Below are 23,096 nucleotides of genomic sequence, written 5' to 3'. Positions count from 1 at the left end.
AAAATTTTAGAATAAAAAAAATTGATTAATATTAACTAATTAAAATTTAATTCTTTATATTCTTTTCCGTTAATCATTAACTTAATTGGTTCGCTGATCATTTTAAGTTTTAGCTATACAGCATGTCCTTGATAACCGCCGTTATCTTTTTCCTCATTTGAAGTAATGCGCTAAACTATTTTGGTTGGTCGGATTGGTTAAAGAGAGTCAAATATGTTAACTAGCTTTTCCCAATTTTGTAGTAAGCACATCTTAACTAGCCATAAAACGTTGAAATAACGCATTCTTCCTAAGTTGAAGTTACTGGTGAACACCTTCAACTAAAAAAGAAATCACTAGTTAATTGTAATTGTAATAACGGAAGCTTGTGGATCATTCATGGGGATGCTTGAGGTGGCTTATTCATGTTTCTTAGAAGTGTCTTTTAGCAACATATAGGAGTGCCCAAGTTTTAGGAATAACAGTAATTCGCTCCTAAAAATTACAGTAAGTTTAAAAATACATTATAAATTTGAGATAGAAGACGGACAGAAAGATGAACGAGTTTAAAAAAATTATAAAGGAGGATGGAAACTAAGATGATATATAATAAAAAATATTATTTACACATAAAAAATTAATTATTAAATTAGTTATTATATATTTTTATATAAATATATTTTTTTATTTTTTTAATATGTATTTTATATTTTAATAATATATATTTTATACGAATAAGTAATTTTTTGTATCTGCGTAACATAGTTGTATATAATATATAAAAACGAGAAGTCCTATCATTTTTTATGGAGACAAAATTTATATGCCATATTATTTTTATTATTTTGTTTTTACTTTTATGCTTTGTGTGGTTAATATCAATATGAAGGAAGAAAAAGCATATACACTTGGAATATTTAAGAAATTTTATAAAAAAAAAAATAAAGATTAATACCAATAAAATTATATCGTTCAATAAGCATTAAAATTTATAGCATACCTTTATTGAGGATTAGATAAAATAGTATATATTTTTTAAAAAAATATCGTTGTTAATATAATTGTCTATACAAATTGTTGATGAGTGTAATACTTTTTTAAATAAAAATATAAAAATAAGGAGTTAATAGTCAAAATCGTCTTTAAAAGATACTCTGATCTTCATTTTGGTCATCGATGCATTAGATCCAAACAATGACAAACCAAATGATCTTTCCAATATGAGAGATCCCAAAATATACTCCTTTTGGTCTAATTGTGTTCCACCCCATATCCACTCAATCGCACAGGTTCTCCTATGTCAACTATTTTAGGATATTGTCTAACTCTTCCCCAGATCTGTTCGCCGCTAAATCTAATAGGAGGTTCTTCATCCTCCTCAACATTCTTCTTAAAACCAACTTTATTACGCCTATAAGGATGACCTTCAGGTAAATATCTCCTATAACAGTCAAACCACGAATTCTTTCCGCCATAATCTAACCAAAAGGTCTTGGTATCCTCCATACATATTGGACACGCTAATCTTTCCCCCGTGCTCCAACCAGTCAACATTCCATAAGCAGAAAAATCGTTAATGGTCCACATTAATGCGGCCTTTAACTGAAAATTCCTCTTTCTATGAATGTCGTATGTTAGGACGCCTTTGTCCCACAACTCTTTAAGTTCATCTATCAATGGTCGAAGATAAACATCAATTTTTACTTTAGAATTTTCTTTTCCAGGTATGATGCACGTTAGAAACAAGAAAGGATCTTTCATACACATATGAGGTGGAAGGTTATAAGGGGTGACTATAACAGGCCAGCAAGAGTATGGTGTGCTAAAATGAACATTAGGAGAAAACCCATCAAAACAAAGTCCAAGTCTAACATTACGCGGTTCGCTTGCAAAATGAGGATGCTTGGTATCAAAATGTTTCCATGCTTCACCATGAAAAGGATGTGTCATCATCATGTCTTCGTTTCTGCGATTTTGGTGATGCTACAACTAACATATGAGGGGCAGTACTCATTGATGCATTCAACCTTTGTAGCCTTGGAATCAATGGCAAATAATGCATTCTTTTATATGGAACCTCTTTATTTTTACCCTTCCTAGGCTTAAATCTCTGCTCCCCACAAAATTTACATTGTCTAAGATCTTTGTCCTCTTTGTAATATATCATACAACCATTGACACAATAATCTATCTTAACCTCCTTAAACCCAAGCTGGGAAACAATTTTCTTAGCTTCATAGTAATTAGCAGGAATTTCATTTGGAGTTGTTTGCATTTCTCTAAACAAATTTACCCACTGGTCAAAAGATCCCTGGGATTGGTTTCCCTCTGATTTTATACTCAGCATCCTACTAGCAAGTGACAATCGTGAATGGATACAATTCACTACAAGAAAAATACCCATTCAGCCACACTTTTTTTAAGCTACATCAGGGACCTCTCAGGAACGCCAGAGGTCCCCCTCTCGCCAAAGTGATTCCCACGCCCGATCTCATGAAGAACGCCCATTTGGAGGTACAGGTAGTGACAACTTGAGAATTATGCAAGAGCTCAGACACAGAGTGCAGAACCTAGAGAGGAAACTGGCAGCGAGGGACTGTTATCGTCCTAAGCACAGCCGGGACCCTCGTCTGAGTCTCTCATGAACCTGATCTCCAACTAAGAGGTCAAAGGAGCGCAAGAGAAGCCCCAGAAGGGACGATGAGCGTGACCGAACTAATGCTCAGTCCCTCACCTATACCCACGGTAGGTCGAAAGACCGTAGGGAGCGAAAAAGAGACAAAGGAAAGAAACGTCGGGATCCTGTTATAATGGGAGCTATCCCTTTCCATCCATCTATCCTCAAGGTTTGGCTGCCGAAGAACTTCGACAAGCCAACAGACATGAGGTATGATGGGACCAAAGACCCACAAGAGCACTTAACGGTCTTTGAGTCCAGGATGAACTTGGAGGGCGTGGGTGATGCCGTCAGGTGCCGTGCGTTTCCCGTAACCCTGGCGGGCCCAGCGATTCGCTGGTTTAACACACTTTCGCAAGAGTCCATCACAGCCTTTGTAAACATCACGCAGAAGTTCTTGGCGAAATTCACCACCTGAATCGCCAAGGTCAAGCACCCGATTAACTTACTTGGCATGACCCAGTGACCTGGCGAGCCGACGCAGAAGTTTCTCGACCGATTCAACGATGAATGTTTAGAGATTGATGGCCTGATGGACTCCATGGCGAGCCTGTGCTTAACTAACAGCTTGTTGAACCAAGATTTCAGGAAACACCTCACTACCAAGCCTGTGTAGACCATGCAAGAGATCTAAAATGTGGTGAGAGAATACATCAATAATGAAGAAGTCAGCCAAGTGGTGGCCGCCAATAAACAGAAGCCACCCAACCAACCACCTCACCACGACAGTTACAAGAAAAAGCCTAAATAGGCACCGAAGGATGGAACACCTGGGAAAGCATTCAAACCATTTTCTCGGGTGGGTAAGTTCACTAACTACACTCCTTTCACGGCACCCATTGTTGAGATTTACCAGCGAATCACGGAGAAAGACATACTGGCTAAGCCAAGGCAACTCAAAGATAGAACATGGGGAAACAAAAGCTTATATTGTGACTACCACAAAGGTTTTGGTCACAAAGCGCATGATTATTTTGGCCTGAAAGATGCTTTGGAGCAAGCCATTTGGGAAGGAAAGCTAGCACATTTCTCGCAGTTCATACGAGAACTAAGGAGGAGAAAGGGAATGATCTAAAGAAGATCGGAGTCGTGTCATGAAGCCGAGGCAAGGGCAACCCGAGAACACGGACACGGCCCCAATAGTGGTGATAAATGTGGTAGTCGGGAGAGATGTACCGCCCAAGTCAAAGTCAGCGGCAAAGAAAGATGCCAAAGTGCTAGCGGTATCATCAGGAAGCCCCAAGACCCCTTCTGGGGAACTGCCTGAGATATCTTTCGGCACAGAAGACCGGTGGTATCACGATCTTTCCGAAGACCTGCCAATGGTTATCACGGCAAGGATTGGGACAGGCCTAGTGAAACAGATCTTAGTGGATACTAGGGCTGATTCGAACATCATGCTCCGGAATGTATTTGACACCTTGGGACTCAAAAAAAGTAATCTCAAAAGCCACCATCATAGGGTGGTAAGATTAGGAGACAATTACATTAAGCCCGACGGATCTGTCACACTCCTGATTTGCGTCAGATCCTGGGAGAGTAGTAAGTCGGCAATGGCAAAGTTTCTGGATCAACCCGATCTAATGCTTTCTTGAAGAAGGAACACTCCCTGAAAATGACAAAGAAGCCAAGGCGATAAGAAGGGAAGCTGCCAAGTATGCAGTAATACAGGGGCAGCTATATGAGAGAGGGCTCAATCAACCCCTACTGAAATGCTTACATCCCGACCCAACAGACTACGTCCTAAGCAAAGTCCATAAGGGATGTTGTGGCCACCACATTGGGAGAAAGCTTTAGCATGGAAGCTCACTAGAGTCAGGTACTACTGGCCTTCTATGATGACAAATGCACAGGAGTTTGTAAAAAAGTGTAGGAAATACCAAGAAAATGCAAATTTCCACAAAGCGCCAGTGGAATAGCTGAGTTCCATGTTGGCCTCCCGACCTTTCTCTCAATAGGGGGTTGACCTCTTGGGCCCCTTTTCGGTAGCCCCAGGACAAGTTAAATACCTCATTGTAGCCATTGACTATTACACCAAGAGGGTGGAAGCAGAACCGTTGGCCAGTATCTCGTCTGTAAATTGTCGAAAGTTTCTCTGGAGGCAAGTGATCGCCAGGTTTGGGATACTAGAGATCGTCGTGTCAGACAACGGGATGCAATTTTCTGACAAAAAATTTAGAGAGTTCTTGCCAGGACTGGGAATCAAGCAGAGGTTTTCCTACGTGGAACATCCTCAAAGCAATGGGCAAGCTGAGGCTGCGAACAAAGTTATCCTTGGTGGGTTAAAGAAGTGCTTGGATCAGCGAAAGGGCTCTTGGGTAGACAAGTTAGCATCAGTTCTATGGTCCTACAGGACAACACCGCAATCTTCCACCGGGGAGATACCCTTCTGGATCATCTACAACATGAACACGATTATTCCCGTAGAGATCGGAAAGTCAAGCCCAAGGTTACTCCTGGGCAAGGGCAGCAAAGTAATAAAAAAGGATTTAATAGATGAAACAAGGGAGATGGCTCATTTGTCGGAAGCTGCGTTAAAGCAAAGGATAGTGTTGCCTTACAATCGTAAAGTGCGGAACAAAAATTTTGAAGAAAATGACCTAGTATTGTGGCGTAATGACATCGGCCCACCGACTCCAGGAGAAGGCAAGTTCGCACCCAACTAGGAAGGACCTTATAGAGTAAGAGAAGTGCTCGGGAAAGGCACCTACAAATTGGAACATTTAGACGGGAAAGAGGTTCCGAGGACTTGAAACGTGACAAACCTCAAGAGGTTCTACTCTTAAGAACGGACGAGCTAACGATCAGACGGTCACTCTTTACTTTGCTTTGTTATTTCGCTTCGTCACTTTGTTTATTTTTTTTTTAACTTGCTTTGTCACAAAGAATGTTCGTTTTATTAAAGAGGGGGTACTCTTTCCCCTTGCCGTCGGATCGAGGCAACGGCAAGTGGTTTTAACTTATTGAAAAACAAGTGCATCATGATTAAATTCGTTTTCATTTTGATTCATTTTATGAAGTTACAATAACGGCTCCCCGAGACTAATCACCCCGGATGCCACAATGATACCACGAGCGGACATCCATGACGCAACGACTTGACGGCCAAATAAAGAAATAACTAGCTAGAACAACCAAAACGAAGATTTTAATCGAGTAAAAAATGTTAAAATGGTAGCTCAAAGGGAATCACATTGGCCCAATAACATGTTAAACTTGTTCCTAATGCAAAGGTCATGATATCATCCTAACGACAAATAAGAAGAGAAATTGTTCCAAGTTACAAAAGGGGGCATCACATCGGCCCGGTAGATCAAAAAGTACAAAGTCCAAAGACAAATTCTTTACAAGTAACGAGGCAGCTCATTTCTTCAAGATATCAACAATCTTCCCATCTTAGATCATCTTGAAGGCTCCAACGGTTGAAACATCGAAATCGGGAGCAAGGAGAGAAACTTGAGCCTTGATCGCCTTCTCGGTAGCAGTGATTACTGCCGAGTGTCCTTAATAATGTTCGTATTCTTCTTCTTCATGACCAATGCCTCTTGCTTAGTAGTCTCTGCCGACCTTGCGACCTCAACAAGTTTTTCCTCCAGCTCCCTCACTTTCCCTTCTACCGCGTTAGCCCGACTAAGAGCAGCATTGAGCTAACGGGAAAGCGAGAGATTACGATCCACTAAACGATTAATCCCATCAGCATTCTCCTTGGACTTCTTCTCCTCTCGCCGAGTCGGGTCTTCAGGGACACCTCTTGGGCTTTTATATTGGCAATATCCTTCTGGGCTGCCCTAAGTTTCCCTTCCAAGACTTGGCCCTGCACTAGTACGAGCTCCACCTTTCTGGCAATAGCAGCTGTCCGGAGGATACTACGATAGATCCACCTCGCCTGGGTGGCCAGATCTTCTTCCCGAAAGAATTTTTTTAATACTTGGAAGGAGCTAGAAATCAATAAAGTACCCCGCATCGAAATTCATTTCCATAACGGTGAGAATCTTTTCCGAACCAGAGTTCATCTTTCCTTTCTTCAGATTGGTGATAACCATCACCTCAGGATCATTTTCGGTCAGGACCTCTTTACCTAGATCAGCCTCGTCAGTATCAGGACCTGCAGGTGGTTCTCGGGAGGAGCTCCTGTGGTGAGGTAGGATTCACCTTTACTCTCGCTAACACCCTGAGGCTCGGGCTCGACAGATGGAGTTGTCGAGCTTTCGTTGTCACTGTCATCTCCCGAAAAGAAGTGAGTCATTAAACGGGACAAAGTCGTGTCCCTGGAAGCCATAGCAAGTACAAGGAACAAGCAAAAACAGAATGAAGCCAAGTTAGAAAACTACAAGGGCAACTTAAGTCATGAGCAACATAATAAACAATTCGAAAGGTTGGAACAACGGCAAAGTCCAAAGCTTACCTACACATTCACGCGGTCACCCATTAATAACAAGTGATGATTGAGGTTTTTAGGACCAAAAATTGCCAGTAAAACATTCGCGATCTACTGGTTCTCCCAACCTAGCCCCTCATAGGTCATTTTTGTTATGTAATTGGAGCCGGAACCGAAGCTCCAGTACGTCAGAATCCGTCTTTCACCCTCAAAGGTAAGCCAAAAAGGATGGTGACCTTGAGCTGGCCTAACCTTGAAATAGGTTTCTTTGAAACCATGAAACGAATCTTTGAAGGGTCTGAAGATTCGCCGATTTTGGACAGCCCAAAGGAAAGGTATCCTTTTTGTGTTTTCCTTCACGAGTGGGGTTGGTAAGTAAAAAGAAATAATGGAATAGGTTGATGGAGGCCGGGAGCTCCAAATACTCATACACCATTTCAAAGCATCGGATGGCTGCCCAGCTATTCGAATGGAGTTGTGACGAGGCGACGTCACATCAGTTTAAGAGGGCCATGACGAACGGAGAGAAAAGGAGACGAACAACCAGCATGTTGAACATGAGTTTGTACACCCACAGCCAGTCGGGAACTTGGGGAGACGATAAGTTTAGCTGGCATATGCATTCACGGTAGTTCTTGTAATTCCTATTGGGTTACTTTGGAAGCCATGCCCGTCACATCGGTAGTGACCTAGGCATAGCGATCTACATGATTTTGTGCCGCGAGTTGCTGTGTCATACCTACAGTGGAGGTACTACTTAAGTCAATACGGGACGTCAAAAACTCAGAGAAAATGAAAAATGGAACTATGTTATGCTATATCACTACTCTACACTAATTTTTTAGGGCTTAAATCCAGGAAAGAAGACAACTATAGTACCCTCCTAAGAACTAATTAATAATGCCAAGTTCTCTATTCAAGCAAGAAATAGGCACGGTAAACACAATAAACGCAATGATAGCAATAACAAGAGAAAATGCAATAGTCAACAATGAGAAAGATGTAAGTATGGGTAAAACAGGCACGAAAAGATCACTTACCAGTAGATGAGGCAAACATAAATGATAGATGGAAAGCAAATGTGGTAAAACTCAGGCCGGGCAAGGAGCAGAATGTGGTTCGAGAAGCAGTAAAAGCGAAAGAGAGTGAAGTAGTGAAAGAAAATGAGAAAGAAGAAGTTATGAAAGTAAAAGGGGAAGTGTGAATGGTAACCATCAGAGGGAGCGCGAAAAGGCAAGGGTAAAACGAACTTTTTCCTTCACTTTTAAATCAGTCATAAAGAGCATTAAATGCTCTTTGGCACAGATATCAAAACGACACCCCAGGCAATGGTTGGGGGCAGCTCACGCACACTAAAAGTGTAGATCTTACTGACGGAGTCACGAGCAGAAGAAGACGGCTGCACAGGAAGACACGAATAGTTTGAACATACCAACCGTGAGCCTCGCGAGTTTCCATGTTGGGAAAATTGTTCCGGTTCAGCCCAATAAAGGTCGGAGGTCCATATTACGGACTACCAACCCGACGGGTTCATGATCCATGCATGAAAAGGTGACTCGTGCGCCACTTCGCCCCTCAATGAAGACCTGGATAGCTAGCAGAAGCTTCCAGAGAGGCGGGCCCAAGGCAAAGGGATCACCCGAAGTACAAGGTATAAATAGGAAGGGACCTACCCCTCCTCAGAGGTATGTCATCTTTACCCTAATTAGCAGCCTCATCGTACGGACACTAACTTTAGTATCGGAGTGTCCTTGCAGGTGGCCCCACCCGCCAACCTACCGACAAGCGGGACAACGTTGCTTCTCCAGGAGCACGCGCTCAGGTCCAGCTTCCTTCTCATTCACCCGTTGCTCTCGACTCGTCAACCATCCGATCCACCATTCTAGAGCAACTGAACAAATTTTAATTGTCATTAGAGAATGTTATATTATACATTTTAATTATCAAATTTATAATAGTCATTGATAATGATATATAAGAGAGATAAAGTGGATGAAGCAATGAGAGAGATAGATTAAGAAAAAGAGAAGGAAACTTTTTAATCTTGGAGAATATGTAACATATTTTAATTGTAAAATTAATAATACATAATATATTTAAAAAGTATAAGTGAAAATTAGAATGAAATTTTATTTTTAAATGCTTTTATTTTAAATTTTTTTATCATTCACAACAAAAATTAAAAAAAATTATTTGATATAAAAACTTGTTAGAATGAAATTATTTTTTATCACTCCAAGATACTCTCTAATCTTGTGTGTATATATATATATCAAAACTTCTAATCCCAATTAACTCATTCTCATTCTCTCTAAATCCATTGCCTTCTCATCACTCTCTCCTTCACATCACTCTCTCTTCTTTTTTTCAGCCGCTACCTAACTGCTCTTGTAGTCGTGCCTCAGTTCTATTTCATATTCCAAATTATAAATTCTAAACTGATTATTCTTATGACATGAAATCAAATACATAACCAATGTAGTGTATTTTCATGCATGTAGCACACGTTACTTGCTACTATCCAAGTAAGAGCAAATAGGGAAAAATTCTTAGGAGGGAAACTAAAATATACTTTTTTGGTATTAACCCAATTTACAGTTGTGTTAGATTTTGAATTAGTCTGAGAGAAGATTCAGACAGAGATTTATGTCGAATACGAACTTGTGTTTTTAGTAGCCTATAAAGTTATTGCCATTAATATATGCTCCACCTTTATATATACATATATTATGTACTCTAAAGTACTCTTTATTTTTGTATATATATGTAGACATCAAAATATCTCATTTTTGTTAATTCATTCTCATTTTTTCTAAATTCATTTCTTCTACATAATTTTTTCTTCTAATATGTATATGTAAAAGTAAATAGTATTGTACTATATGAGAATCAAATAGGATAAAAATTATGAGCTATATTCAGAATAACTATGTTTGATCATTTTTCATTTTCTAAGAATAAAAGTACATACAATAATATTATTGTTTTCGTTGTGTACTAATTTCTATACCAAAAAATAATAGAAAATATTATTCCCAAAGACATTATTAGTGTATAAATGAACATGTTATCATTTTAGACAATACTCACATTTCTTTTAAAGTAAAAAAATCTTTATATAACTTAATTAATATATTTCTCTCATTAAATTTTTTCTCTTTAGCATTAGCACACAGAAATCAAGAAAACGTCATGTTTATTCTCTGAAAAATTTTATATGCATTTCTCACAAGGCATAATAATTGTCTGCATTTTCACATTATTACACAATAATATTATTTTTCTCTTTAATTCAAAAGTTTCTTCAATCTTTTCAACTTTTTAACCTATGCATTCTCTACAACAATTCATAATTCAAAAGTTCATAGAGAGTTTGCAAATTGGTTCTCTATTCGTGTGAGTTAAATTCTTCCTCTTTAAAGGTATTTTTTTCATTTTCCAGTATATGGACTTGATAAAATATTTGTTATGCTTTCTTAGATTGTTTGAGATCTTGATGAGCTTGAAGAATCTAAGGTAGTGTTTGTTTTTGTAGACAGGACAGAACATAACATTGAGACAGATACAGTAGAATAGAGATACTAAAATTTATCTTTTATGTATTGTGTTTGAATACAATGTACAAGACACTAATATAATGTCCAGTATTATGTTTGAATAGACATGGACAAAACTAAAATATTATGCAAAAATGATTAAAATAGACATGTCTCTCATACCCTCTTCTCTCCCTGTCTCTCACTCCTTGCCCTAACCCTTCCCTAAACACCAACTCAGTTTCTCCTTTTTATCAATTTCTAAAATCTAAAAATCTAAAATCCCTAGCTAAGCTCCTCTTCTAAAAATGGCGAAGGGATTAGGGGAATACGTTTCTTTTATCTCTGTTGAAATTTCAATTTTCTTCGTTGTAGCTTTTGGTTTGTTACTCCTTTCTCACTCACACTCCTATTTTCTTTTCAATTTTCTTCATTTCTCTTTCATTTTCTGTTTCGGTTTGGTATGCTTCTGGTTTTGCTGTGTTCCTGTCTAATTTGTTTTATTTATTTGTTTTGAACTTTGGTTTGGTTCTTCAATTTGTCAAACCAGTTGAAACTAAACTAAAATTAAGAAGTGCATATCGTTACATGTTTTTTTTTTAGTTTTTGATTCTTCTTTTTGGTTCTGTTTTGTTATAATGAAGAGTTTGCATGAGCTGATGATGGTTTCTTGTGTGCATGCGTGTGTTAACTTGTTTATCACTGGAATTTGTGGGGATCCTTTATTATTTTTAGTTCATTACATCCCTAGGTTTGTTGATAAGAAATTTGTGCAATAGAGTGAATCATGGTAGATATTAGTATTATCACAATGTTTTTAAAGTGTGCATGCGATCTACTGGTCGAATCAATTATAGCAAAATTGATTTAGTTTAGAATTGATTTTGATGTAACATTATTTATATGATACAAAGAAAAAAGTTTTCTTTTCTCTAGAGGTGGATCTATAAAAAAAAGACTAGAATTGTTTCTGATATGGGCTTGAATTGGAACTAAACAAAATGCAGAACATTCAAAATCAATTATTAATTGAATGTTATTAGGAGGATGAATTAAAAGAGAAAGGGGGGTTATGTTTTGTTCTTCAAATATTATTTTCTTAAAGCTAGAGTATTATTTTAATTGATCATGAAATATTTACTTTTCATGTGTGGTTTTCATAAGGTATGAGCCAAATATTTACAGATGTTCAACAAATCTGTGTTCGTCATTATGGCTTCTTGTTTTTCTTTTCTTTTAATTATTGTGTTTAAAGTGTTGACTAACAATGAATTGTCATATATGCATGCACATAGACACATGTCCTGGAGCTCACACATTAACCATCATATTTGAATAATTGTATCTTAGAAGGTGATTCTACCTGGTGCTTCATATGGCTAGCAACTCATCATCATTCCACCGAAGATTATCATGAGTAACATGAAGTTGTTGCTAAGATGTTATATCCAACCAAAGAGGATAATACAAAGATTATATTAGAGAAGTTCAATGAATTATATTCTAAGTGCTAAGAAGTTTCTAGCGTTTGTTAGCTACATGGAATTTTAATCATAAATGGAAGGGTTAGAGTTGGACTGTAGCGTTGTGAAATTTAGTTCAACAACATAGCAGAGTTTTAACTTTTTGTTTGATCTCTATTTAGTTTACATGTTTGTTTATTGTGGAACAAACAAAAGAACCTTTTGTGTGTTGATATAATGTTATTGAGTTTAGATCTTGAAAAGTTGTGTAAAATATACAAAATAACCGTTCATCATTTCGTGAAGCTTATCCAAAATATACATATTTTGCTATTTCTTATTAGTACTTTGCACTAGCTTAACAAAAGAAACTTCATCATATTGAAAAAAAAAATCTGAAACTAATTCTACTCTAATTTTCAAACTAAATTCTGCATTTAAACATACAAAAGAAACTTCTACACAATTGAATTGAAATCCAAAACTAATTATAACTTATCTGTAGTAATGATAAACAAAATTCTGCACTAATTTTAACTAAAATTCTGCATTAACATTAACAAAAAAAAAAACAATTCTACACATATTGGAAACTAATTCTGCACAAAATACCAAATTGTTACAAGTCTAAGATACTAAAATTCTGGCGACAATACTAATTCTGTATTAACATGTGCCAAATTGATAAGTCTAAAAAATCAAATGTACTATAAATCCAACCTCCAACTTTGTTTCTTGAAAAGAGATTAACTCTAAGTATGCAATATAGCTCTAAAAAATCCAGTTTTTTTTACTATCTCCCAGTGACTAAAAGGTTTTTTCCAATTGAGGATTTATGGAGAACTTGAGTGCAACAAAAATAATTTCATCATCGGTGAACCCAAGCTTGCTAAGCATATCACCAACCTTTTTGTCCTCACGAGTCTTTACCATAGCTTGAGCAAAAGCATCCAAATGCTTTTCCTGTTGATCAAACACATACTTCAGGGTGTCAGTTAACTCCTTCATCATCTTGGTATCCTTTGCCGCTTTAGATGAGTATGGCTTTTTTCCTTGTTTCTTCTCAGAAGATGAAGCTACAGAATTCGATTGTTGGAGTAGAGATTCACTGAAATCATGGTTTGAGTTAAACATATCCATATCTTCTGCATCCACTTCTTCATCTCCATCCTGTTGCACTTCTTCTTCAGCATCATTGTCGCATACAGCAGCAACTCCGTTTGCTCTATCCTTACAAAATATTTTCTCCAAACGCGGATAAAGGGGAAAATGCTTTCGTGGAGTATACAATCTTACTCCTTGTTTCTAGAAAACAAATAAAAGATCATCAAAGAGGGATATAATTAATTGTCAAGTAGAATAAAATAAAGTGAATCAAATCAAACATGAACACTAACTTTCATATATGCAGCTAGAATCTCTTTGTTATCCACAACCACACATTGCTTCACATCATTCCATCCAAAATCACTATAGGTTGCCATGTTAGCAGCAAATTGATATTTTTCTTTTAGCCTCTTAACCTTGTTCTTGCAATGACTTATTTGAAAGCTACCACCTGGAAATCTCTCATTCATTTTTACAGCAAGCTTCTCAAAAGATCCAGGTTTAGACTGGCCCGCATAAGCTATTTTTCCTTCACTAACAAGCTCCTCCATAAAGCCAACAAATGTCTTGGACTCTTCATCAGTCCAGACATGTCTATCCATTTGTCTCTACAATCTAAATTAACTCAATCAAAATTCAAGTGAGCATCCTAAACACATGATGACATCATTGTAAACAAATTATCATACTAATTCAAAAAAACACACATACAACAATAAACTTAAGAATACGATACATTTAAAGCAAGTGGTACATGTAGTCAAAACACAACATCAATAATGATTATAGTTTCACTGTTAGGTCTTACAATAAATATCCAAGGCAACAAATTATCAAAATAATTCAAATGAAACACACACACAATAAGTAAACCAACTAATTTATATAGCTATGCATCCACTCAATGTACATTTCAAGTGCTAAGTTGTCTCGCCAAGCAGTCCATTTGTTGTTGTCCTTTACATTGTCAATCATCTCATCGTCACCATCTTCAGTACTACCATGCTCCTTTCCAATAAGTACGTGGTCATCCTCAAGTAAGATGTCCTCTTCAGGATCAGAGTCCATATTAAGTCAAATAAAGTTTAGACAACAAGCAATTATTATTCTATTTTGTGTCTTAATTTTGTAGAAATAAGGACTCCTTAAAATTGCTCATCTCTTCTTAAGTAAACCAAAACAACAGTCAATAATGTTCCTAGCTGAAGAGTGCTTCTTGTTAAAATATTCTCAAAAGTTTCTAGGTGCATTTCTTCCATGGGCCCATTATTGTACATGATATCGAGTTTGCCTATATGGTGCTAGAATTTTCTTGCAATTAGTATAACCAGCATCCACTAAATAATAATTCCCTATAAATTAAAAGAGATACATTATGAGGATTAAAAAATTTGTATGAACTAACATTTTGAACTGTTTTTGTTACCTAAAAATTAACTATTACATACCAATTGGTATCTTGAGGTTATTACGATGTGAAATAGCATCTCTAAGGACTCTTGAATCCAATATGGATCCTTCCAATCCACTAAGTACATACACAAAATTCATATCTTGATTGCATACGCCTAGGACATTGGTTGATATTTTATCCTTTCTTGTTCGGTATCTTGATTTATCTTCTTCAGGAACAGTCAATTCTATATATGTTCCATCTAATGCTTCTAGACAACCATAAACTAAATAAATTAAAGTGTCAAGACTAACTCTATAAAATTATACATAAGACAAAATCACTACCACAGTTATTCACTAGATTTACCTTGAGGATCTATGCAGTCATCTTGGAACAGGAACAGCTTTTGCAAACAATAAGCTTTGGACACATATAACCGAGTACAACACCTTATTGAAATACCTACTTATTATTTCTCCTGACCTATAAAATCCTACTTGAAGTGTGCAATTCTTTTTATGATGAGCCAATATTATCAAAAATGTAATCACTTGCTCAGATATACTTACACGACATTCATTACTTAATCCACCCTGAACTTTAAGTAACTGATGAGCGGATAATTTATACGCTTTTTGGCATTGTTTTTAGTATGTTTTTAGTAGGATCTAGTTACTTTTAGGGATGTTTTCATTAGTTTTTATGATAAATTCACATTTCTGGACTTTACTATGAGTTTGTGTGTTTTTCTGTGATTTCAGGTATTTTCTGGATGAAATTGAGGGACTTGAGCAGAAATCAGATTCAGAGGTTGAAAAAGGACTGCTGATGCTGTTGGATTCTGACCTCCCTGCACTCAAAGTGGATTTTCTGGAGCTACAGAACTCGAAATGGCGCGCTTCCAATTGCGTTGGAAAGTAGACATCCAGGGCTTTCCAGCAATATATAATAGTCCATACTTTGGCCAATAATTGACGACGTAAACTGGCGTTCAACGCCAGCCTTCTACCCAAATCTGGCGTCCAGCGCCAGAAAAGGATCCAAAACCAGAGTTGAAAGCCAGAAATGGCACAAAAGCTGGCGTTCAACTCCACAAATGGCCTCTGCACGTGCTACACTTAAGCTCAGCCCAAACACACACCAAGTGGGCCCCAGAAGTGGATTTATGCATCAATTACTTACTCATGTAAACCCTAGTGACTAGTTTATTATAAATAGGACCTATTACTATTGTATTAGGCATATCTTTGGTCTCAGTTTTATTCCATTGTTCATCTTAGGAGACTATTGATCTCGTTTAGGGGGCTGGCCATCTCGGCCATGCCTGGACCTTCACTTATGTATTTTCATACGGTAGAGTTTCTACACTCCATAGATTAAGGTGTGGAGCTCTGCTGTTCCTCAAAAACTAATGCAAAGTACTTCTGTTTTCTATTCAATTCTTCTTATTTCTCTTCTAAGATATCCATTCGCACCCAAGAACGTGATGAAGGTGATGATTATGTGTGACGCTCATCACCATCTCCCCTATGAACGCGTGCCTGACAAACACTTCCGTTCTACATGAATTAAGCTAGAATGAGTATCTCTTAGATCTCCTAACCAGAATCTTCGTGGCGTAAGCTAGAATGATGGCGGCATTCAAGAGAATCCGGAAGGTCTAAACCTTGTCTGTGGTATTCCGAGTAGGATTCAATGATTGAATGACTGTGACGAGCTCCGAACTCGCGATTGCAGGGCGTTAGTGACAGACGCAAAAGGATAGTAAATCCTATTCCAGCATGATCGAGAACCGACAGATGAATAGCCGTGCCGTGACAGGGTGCGTGAGCATATTATTCACTGAGAGGATAAGATGAAGCCATTGGCAAGGGTGATGCCTCCAGACGATTAGCCGTGCCGTGACAGGGTATTGGATCATTTTTCCGAGAGATGACCGAAAGTAGCCATTGACAGTGGTGATGTATCACATAAAGCCAGCCATGGAAAGGAGTAAGACTGATTGGATGAAGATAGCAGGAAAGCAGAGGTTCAGAGGAACGAAAAGCATCTCCATTCGCTTATCTGAAATTCCTACCAATGATTTACATAAGTACCTCTATCCCTATTCTATTATATAATATTCGAAAACACCATTATCACTTTATATCTGCCTGACTGAGATTTGCAAGGTGACCATAGCTTGCTTCATACCAACAATCTCCGTGGGATTCGACCCTTACTCACGTAAGGTATTACTTGGACGACCCAGTGCACTTGCTGGTTAGTTGTATCGAAGTTGTGACAATTATGAATTAAGATCAGAGCACCCAGCTTTGGAGCCATTACCAGGATTTGTTCGAGCCTGGAGATCACAATTTCGTGCACCAAGTTTTTGGCGCCGTTGCCGGGGATTGTTCGTGTTTGGACAACACAATTTCGTGCACCAAGAATTCCTATGTTTGAGTTTGGACAACTGACGGCTCATCTTGTTGCTCAGATTGGGTAACTTTCTTTTCGTTCTCTTTTCAAAAATTTTTCAAAAATATTTTCAAAATTTTCTCATCTGTTTTCGAAAAAAAAAATTTATTCAAAATTTTTAAGAATGAATTCTAGTGTTTCATGAAGCATGTTGAAGCCTGGCTGGCTGTAAAGCCATGTCTAAATTTATTTGGACTGAGGCTTGCAATTTGTTATCAAGAGCAATTTAGTTGTTGCTCATCCACCTGCTGCTGATCCATGATCACCTGCTGAAGCTTGGCTGGCCATTGGCCATGTCTAGTGTTTTGGACTGGAGCTTTCATTGAAAGCTTGGCTGGCTAGTGAGCCATGTCTAATTCCTGGACTGAAGCTTTAGACTAACATGGTAAGATTCCTGGAATTCATATTAAAAATTTTGGAATCCTTATTTTTCCTTTTAATTTTCAAAAAAAAAAAATCCAAAAAAATTTGAAAATCATAAAAATCAAAAATATTTTCTGTTTCTTGTTTGAGTCTTGAGTCATGTTATAAGTTTGGTGTCAATTGCATATGCATCTTGCATTTTTTCGAAAATATCATGCATTCATAGTGTTCTTCATGATCTTCAAGTTGTTCTTGGTAAGTCTTCTTGTTTGATCTTGATGATTTTTTGTTTTGTGTCTTTTCATGTTTATCATATGCATTCTTGAATTCTTAATGTCTAAGCATTAAAGAATTCTAAGTTTGGTGTCCTGCATGTTTTTCTTTGCATTAAAAATTTTTTAAAAATATGTTCATCATGTTCTTCATAGTGTTCTTGGTGTTCATCTTGACATTCATAGCATTCTTGCATGCATCACATGTTTTGATCTAAAAATTTCATGCATTGCATCTTTTTAGCGTTTTTCTCTCTTGCATCAAAAAAATTCAAAAATAAAAAAAAATATCTTTCCCTTTTTCTCTCATCAAATTCGAAAATTTGAGTTGACTTTTTCAAAAAATTTTTAAAATCAAGTTGTTTCTTATGAGTCAAATCAAATTTTCAATTTGAAAATCTTATCTTTTTCAAAATCTTTTTCAAAAATCAAATCTTTTTCAAAATTATTAGTTATTTTCGAAAATTTCAAAAGTATTTTTCAAAAATCTTTTTCTTATTTTTAAATCAAATTTTCGAAAATAACATAATCAATTAATGTTTTGATTCAAAAATTTGAAGTTTGTTACTTGCTTATTAAGAAAGATTCAAACTTTAAGTTCTAGAATCATATCTTGTGATTTCTTATGAATCAAGTCATTAATTGAGATTTTAAAAATCAAATCTTTTTCAAAAACTAATTCTTATCATATCTTTTCAAAAATATCTTCTTATCTTATCTTTTTCAAAAATATCTTTTCAAAATATCTTTTCTAACTTCCTAACTTCTTATCTTTTCAAAATTTGTTTCAACTAACTAACTAACTTTTTGTTTGTTTCTTAACTTTTTCAAAACTACCTAACTAACTCTCTCTCTCTAATTTTCGAAAATATCTCCCCTCTTTTTCAAAAATTTCTTTTTAATTAACTAATTATTTTTATTTTTTTTATTTTTTATTTAAAAAATTTTCGAAAAAAAAAATACTAACAATTTTCAAAAACTATTTTCAAAAATCACTAACTCTTTTTCAAAATAATTTTCGAAAATTATCCCTCCCCCATCTCATTCTATTTATTCATTCATATCCTAACATCTCATTTCACCTCCTTCCATCCTCACAGTTGTGTTTCTTCCATTATATTACATTCTTTGTCTCCCCCTCTTCTTCCACTCACACAGGGATCCCTATACTGTGGTATAAAGGATCTCTATTATTATCATTATTTTTCTGTCCATTCTTCCTTGTCATATGAGCAGGAGCAAGGATAAGAACATTCTTGTGGAAGCAGATCCAGAACCTGAAAGGACTCTGAAGAGAAAATTAAGAGAAGCTAAAATACAACAATCCAGAGATAACCTTTCAGAAATTTTCGAACAGGCAGAGGAGATGGCAGCCGAAAATAATAATAATGTAAGGAAGATGCTTGGTGACTTTACTGCACCTAATTCCAATTTACATGGAAGAAGCATCTCCATTCCTGCCATTGGAGCAAACAACTTTGAGCTTAAACCTCAATTAGTTTCTCTGATGCAGCAGAACTGCAAGTTTCATGGACTTCCATCCGAAGATCCTTTTCAGTTCTTAACTGAATTCTTGCAGATATGTGATACTGTTAAGACTAATGGAGTAGATCCTGAAGTCTACAGGCTCATGCTTTTCCCTTTTGCTGTAAGAGACAGAGCTAGATTATGGTTAGATTCTCAACCCAAAGACAGCCTGAACTCTTGGGATAAGCTGGTCACGGCTTTCTTAGCCAAGTACTTTCCTCCTCAAAAGCTGAGCAAGCTTAGAGCTGATGTTCAAACCTTCAGACAGAAAGAAGGTGAATCTCTCTATGAAGCTTGGGAAAGATACAAACAGTTGACCAAAAAGTGTCCTTCTGACATGCTTTCAGAATGGACCATCCTGGATATATTCTATGATGGTTTATCTGAGCTATCAAAGATGTCACTGGACACTTCTGCAGGTGGATCCATTCACCTAAAGAAAACGCCTGCAGAAGCTCAAGAACTCATTGACATGGTTGCTAATAACCAGTTCATGTACACTTCTGAAAGGAATCCTGTGAGTAATGGGACGCCTATGAAGAAGGGAGTTCTTGAGGTTGATACTCTGAATGCCATATTGGCTCAGAATAAAATATTGACTCAGCAAGTCAATATGATCTCTCAGAGTCTGCATGGAATGCAAGCTGCATCCAACAGTACTCAAGAGGCATCTTCTGAAGAAGAAGCCTATGATCCTGAGAACCCTGCAATAGCAGAGGTAAATTACTTAGGTGAACCTTATGGAAACACCTATAACTCAACATGGAGAAATCATCCAAATTTCTCATGGAAGGATCAAAAGCCCTAACAAGGCTTTAATAATGGTGGAAGAAACAGGTTTAGCAATAGCAAACCTTTTCCATCATTAACTCAGCAACAGACAGAGAACTCTGAACAAAATGCTTCTAATTTAGCAAATCTAGTCTCTGATCTATCTAAGGTCACTGTAAGTTTCATGAATGAAACAAGGTCTTCCATTAGAAATCTGGAAGCACAAGTGGGCCAGCTGAGTAAAAGGATCACTGAAATCCCTCCTAGTACTCTCCCAAGCAATACAGAAGAGAACCCAAAAGGAGAGTGCAAGGCCATTGACATAAGTGCCTTGGCCGAACCTGTGAGGAGAGGAGAGGACGTGAATCCCAAGGAGGAAGACCTCCTGGGACGTCCAGTGATCAATAAGGAGCTTCCCTCTGGGGAACCAAAGGACTCTGAGGCTCATCTAGAGACCATAGAGATTCCATTGAACCTCCTTATGCCCTTCATGAGCTCTGATGAGTATTCCTCTTCTGAAGAGAATGAGGATGTCACTGAAGAGCAAACTGCCAAGTTTCTTGGTGCAATCATGAAGCTGAATGCCAAATTATTTGGCATTGATGCTTGGGAAGTTGAACCTCCCTTGTTCATCAATGAACTAAGTGATCTGGATCAACTGATATTACCTCAGAAGAGACAGGATCCTGGAAAGTTCATAATACCCTGTACCATAGGCACCATGATCTTTAAGGCTCTGTGTGACCTTGGTTCAGGAATAAACCTCATGCCCCTCTCTGTAATAGAGAAACTGGGAATCTATGGGGTGCAAGCTGCTAAAATCTCATTAGAGATGGCAGACAGCTCAAGAAGACAGGCTTATGGACAAGTAGAAGATGTATTAGTAAAGGTTGAGGGCCTTTACATACCTAATGATTTCATAGTCCTGGATACTGGAAAGGAAGAGGATGAATCCATCATCCTGGGAAGACCTTTCCTGGCCACAGCAAGAGCTGTGATTGATGTTGACAGAGGTGAAATATTCCTTCAATGGAATGAGAACTCCCTTGTATTCAAAACTCAAGGATCCCCCTCTGCAACCATGGAGAGGAAGCAGGAAAAGCTTCTCTCCCAGCAGAGTCAACCAGAGCCCCCACAGTCAAACTCTAAGTTTGGTGTTGGGAGGCCACAACTAAACTCTAAGTTTGATGTTGAACTCCCATATCCAAACTCTAAGTTTGGTGTTGGAGAGTCTCAACAAAGCTCTGCACATCTGTGAGGCTCCATGAGAGCCCACTGTCAAGCTATTGACATTAAAGAAGCGCTTGTTGGGAGGCAACCCAATGCTTATCTAATTCTTATTTTTCATGTTTTCTTAGGTTCATGATCATGTGGAGTCACAAAATAAAAATAAAAATTGAAAACGGAATCAAAAACAGCAGAAGAAAAATCACACCCTGGAGGAGCATCTGTCTGGCGTTCAAACGCCAGAACAGAGCATAGTTCTGGCGCTGAACACCCAGAATGGGAGCATCCTGGCGCTGAACGCCCAGAACAAGCATGGTTCTGGCGTTCAACGCCAGAAATGGCAGCAAAGGGGCGTTGAACGCCCAAAATGGGCACCAACCTGGCGCTGAACGCCCAGAGTTGTGTGCAAGGGCATTTTACATGCCTAAATTGGTGCAGGGATGTAAATGCCTTGACACCTCAGGATCTGTGGACCCCACAGGATCCCCACCTACCTCATCATCTCTCTTTCCATTCATGATCATCCCTTCTTTTTTTTCCATTTACCACTCACATCCATACACCCACTACCTTCAAAAATTCAACATCTCTCTCCCACCCATATGGCCGAATACACACTCCCATCCATCTCCTCCATATCTTCTTCTTATTCTTCTATTCTTTCTTCTTTTGCTCGAGGGCGAGCAACATTCTAAGTTTGGTGTGGTAAAAGCATAGCTTTTTTGTTTTTTTTTTCCATAACCATTGATGGCACCTAAGGCCAGAGAAGCCCCTAGAAAGAGGAAAGGGAAGACAAAAAGCTTCCATCAAGGGTCTATAGCTCAGTGGTAGAACATTTGACTGCAAATCAAGAGATCCCTGAGATACCTCAGGGGATACATTTTCTTCCACACAATTATTGGAAGCAACTAAGGGTGGAACATCAAGAGCACTCCATCATCCTTCATGAAATCAGAGAAGATCAAAAAGCAATGAGGGAGGAGCAACAAAGACAAGGAAGAGACATAGAAGAGCTCAAGGACATCATTGGTTCCTCAAGAAGGAAACGCCACCATCACTAAGGTGGATTCATTCCTTGTTTTTGCTTTCTCTGTTTTTCGTTTTCTATGTTATGTGCTTATCTATGTTTGTGCCTTCATTACATGATCATTAGTAGTTAGTAACTTTGTCTTAAAGTTATAAATGTCCTATGAATCCATCACCTCTCTTAAATGAAAAAATGTTTTAATTCAAAAGAACAAGAAGTACATGAGTTTCGAATTTATCCTTGAACTTAGTTTAATTATATTGATGTGGTGACAATGCTTCTTGTTTTCTGAATGTATGCTTGAACAGTGCATATGTCTTTTGAAGTTGTTGTTTAAGAATGTTAAATATGTTGGCTCTTGAAAGAATGATGACTAGGAGACATGTTATTTGATAATCTGAAAAATCATAAAAATGATTCTTGAAGCAAGAAAAAGCAGCAAAGAACAAAGCTTGCAGAAAAAAAAAAAGGGGGCGAAAAAAATAGAAAAAAAAAGAAAGAAAAAGAAAAAGCAAGCAGAAAAAGTCAATAACCCTTAAAACCAAAAGGCAAGGGCAAATAAAAAGGATCCCAAGGCTTTGAGCATCAGTGGATAGGAGGGCCTAAAGGAATAAAATCCTGGTCTAAGCGGCTAAACCAAGCTGTCCCTAACCATGTGCTTGTGGCGTGTAGGTGTCAAGTGAAAACTTGAGACTGAGCGGTTAAAGTCAAGGTCCAAAGCAAAAGAAGAGTGTGCTTAAGAACCCTGGACACCTCTAATTGGGGACTCTAGCAAAGCTGAGTCACAATCTGAAAAGGTTCACCCAATTATGTGTCTGTGGCATTTATGTATCCGGTGGTAATACTGGAAAACAAAGTGCTTAGGGCCACGGCCAAGACTCATAAAGAAGCTGTGTTCAAGAATCATCATACT

At 37.6% G+C, this 23,096-nt stretch overlaps 1 protein-coding gene and 1 non-coding gene across 2 annotated transcripts; both read right to left on the bottom strand.

Moving 5' to 3' along the window:
- Positions 1–8,319: 8,319 nt before the first annotated feature.
- Positions 8,320–13,691, bottom strand: LOC148573002 (uncharacterized). Its single transcript, XM_088505624.1, has 3 exons — positions 13,431–13,691; positions 12,940–13,338; positions 8,320–8,433 (listed from the first exon to the last, which is right to left on the bottom strand). The coding sequence occupies exons 1-3, from the start codon at positions 13,689–13,691 to the stop codon at positions 8,320–8,322; spliced, it is 774 nt and encodes a 257-aa protein (XP_088361750.1).
- A 5,702-nt stretch (positions 13,692–19,393) lies between these two features.
- Positions 19,394–19,501, bottom strand: LOC148573001 (small nucleolar RNA R71). The gene has a single exon (XR_015906344.1). It is a non-coding gene; the product is annotated as a small nucleolar RNA R71 (small nucleolar RNA).
- Between the last annotated feature and the right edge of the window lie 3,595 nt (positions 19,502–23,096).

This window comes from Arachis ipaensis, chromosome B2 (genome assembly GCF_059453495.1).
Source record: "Arachis ipaensis isolate K30076 ecotype BB chromosome B2, ASM5945349v1, whole genome shotgun sequence".
Lineage (NCBI taxonomy): Eukaryota > Viridiplantae > Streptophyta > Magnoliopsida > Fabales > Fabaceae > Arachis > Arachis ipaensis.
This window is presented reverse-complemented; position numbering and strand designations above follow the sequence as displayed.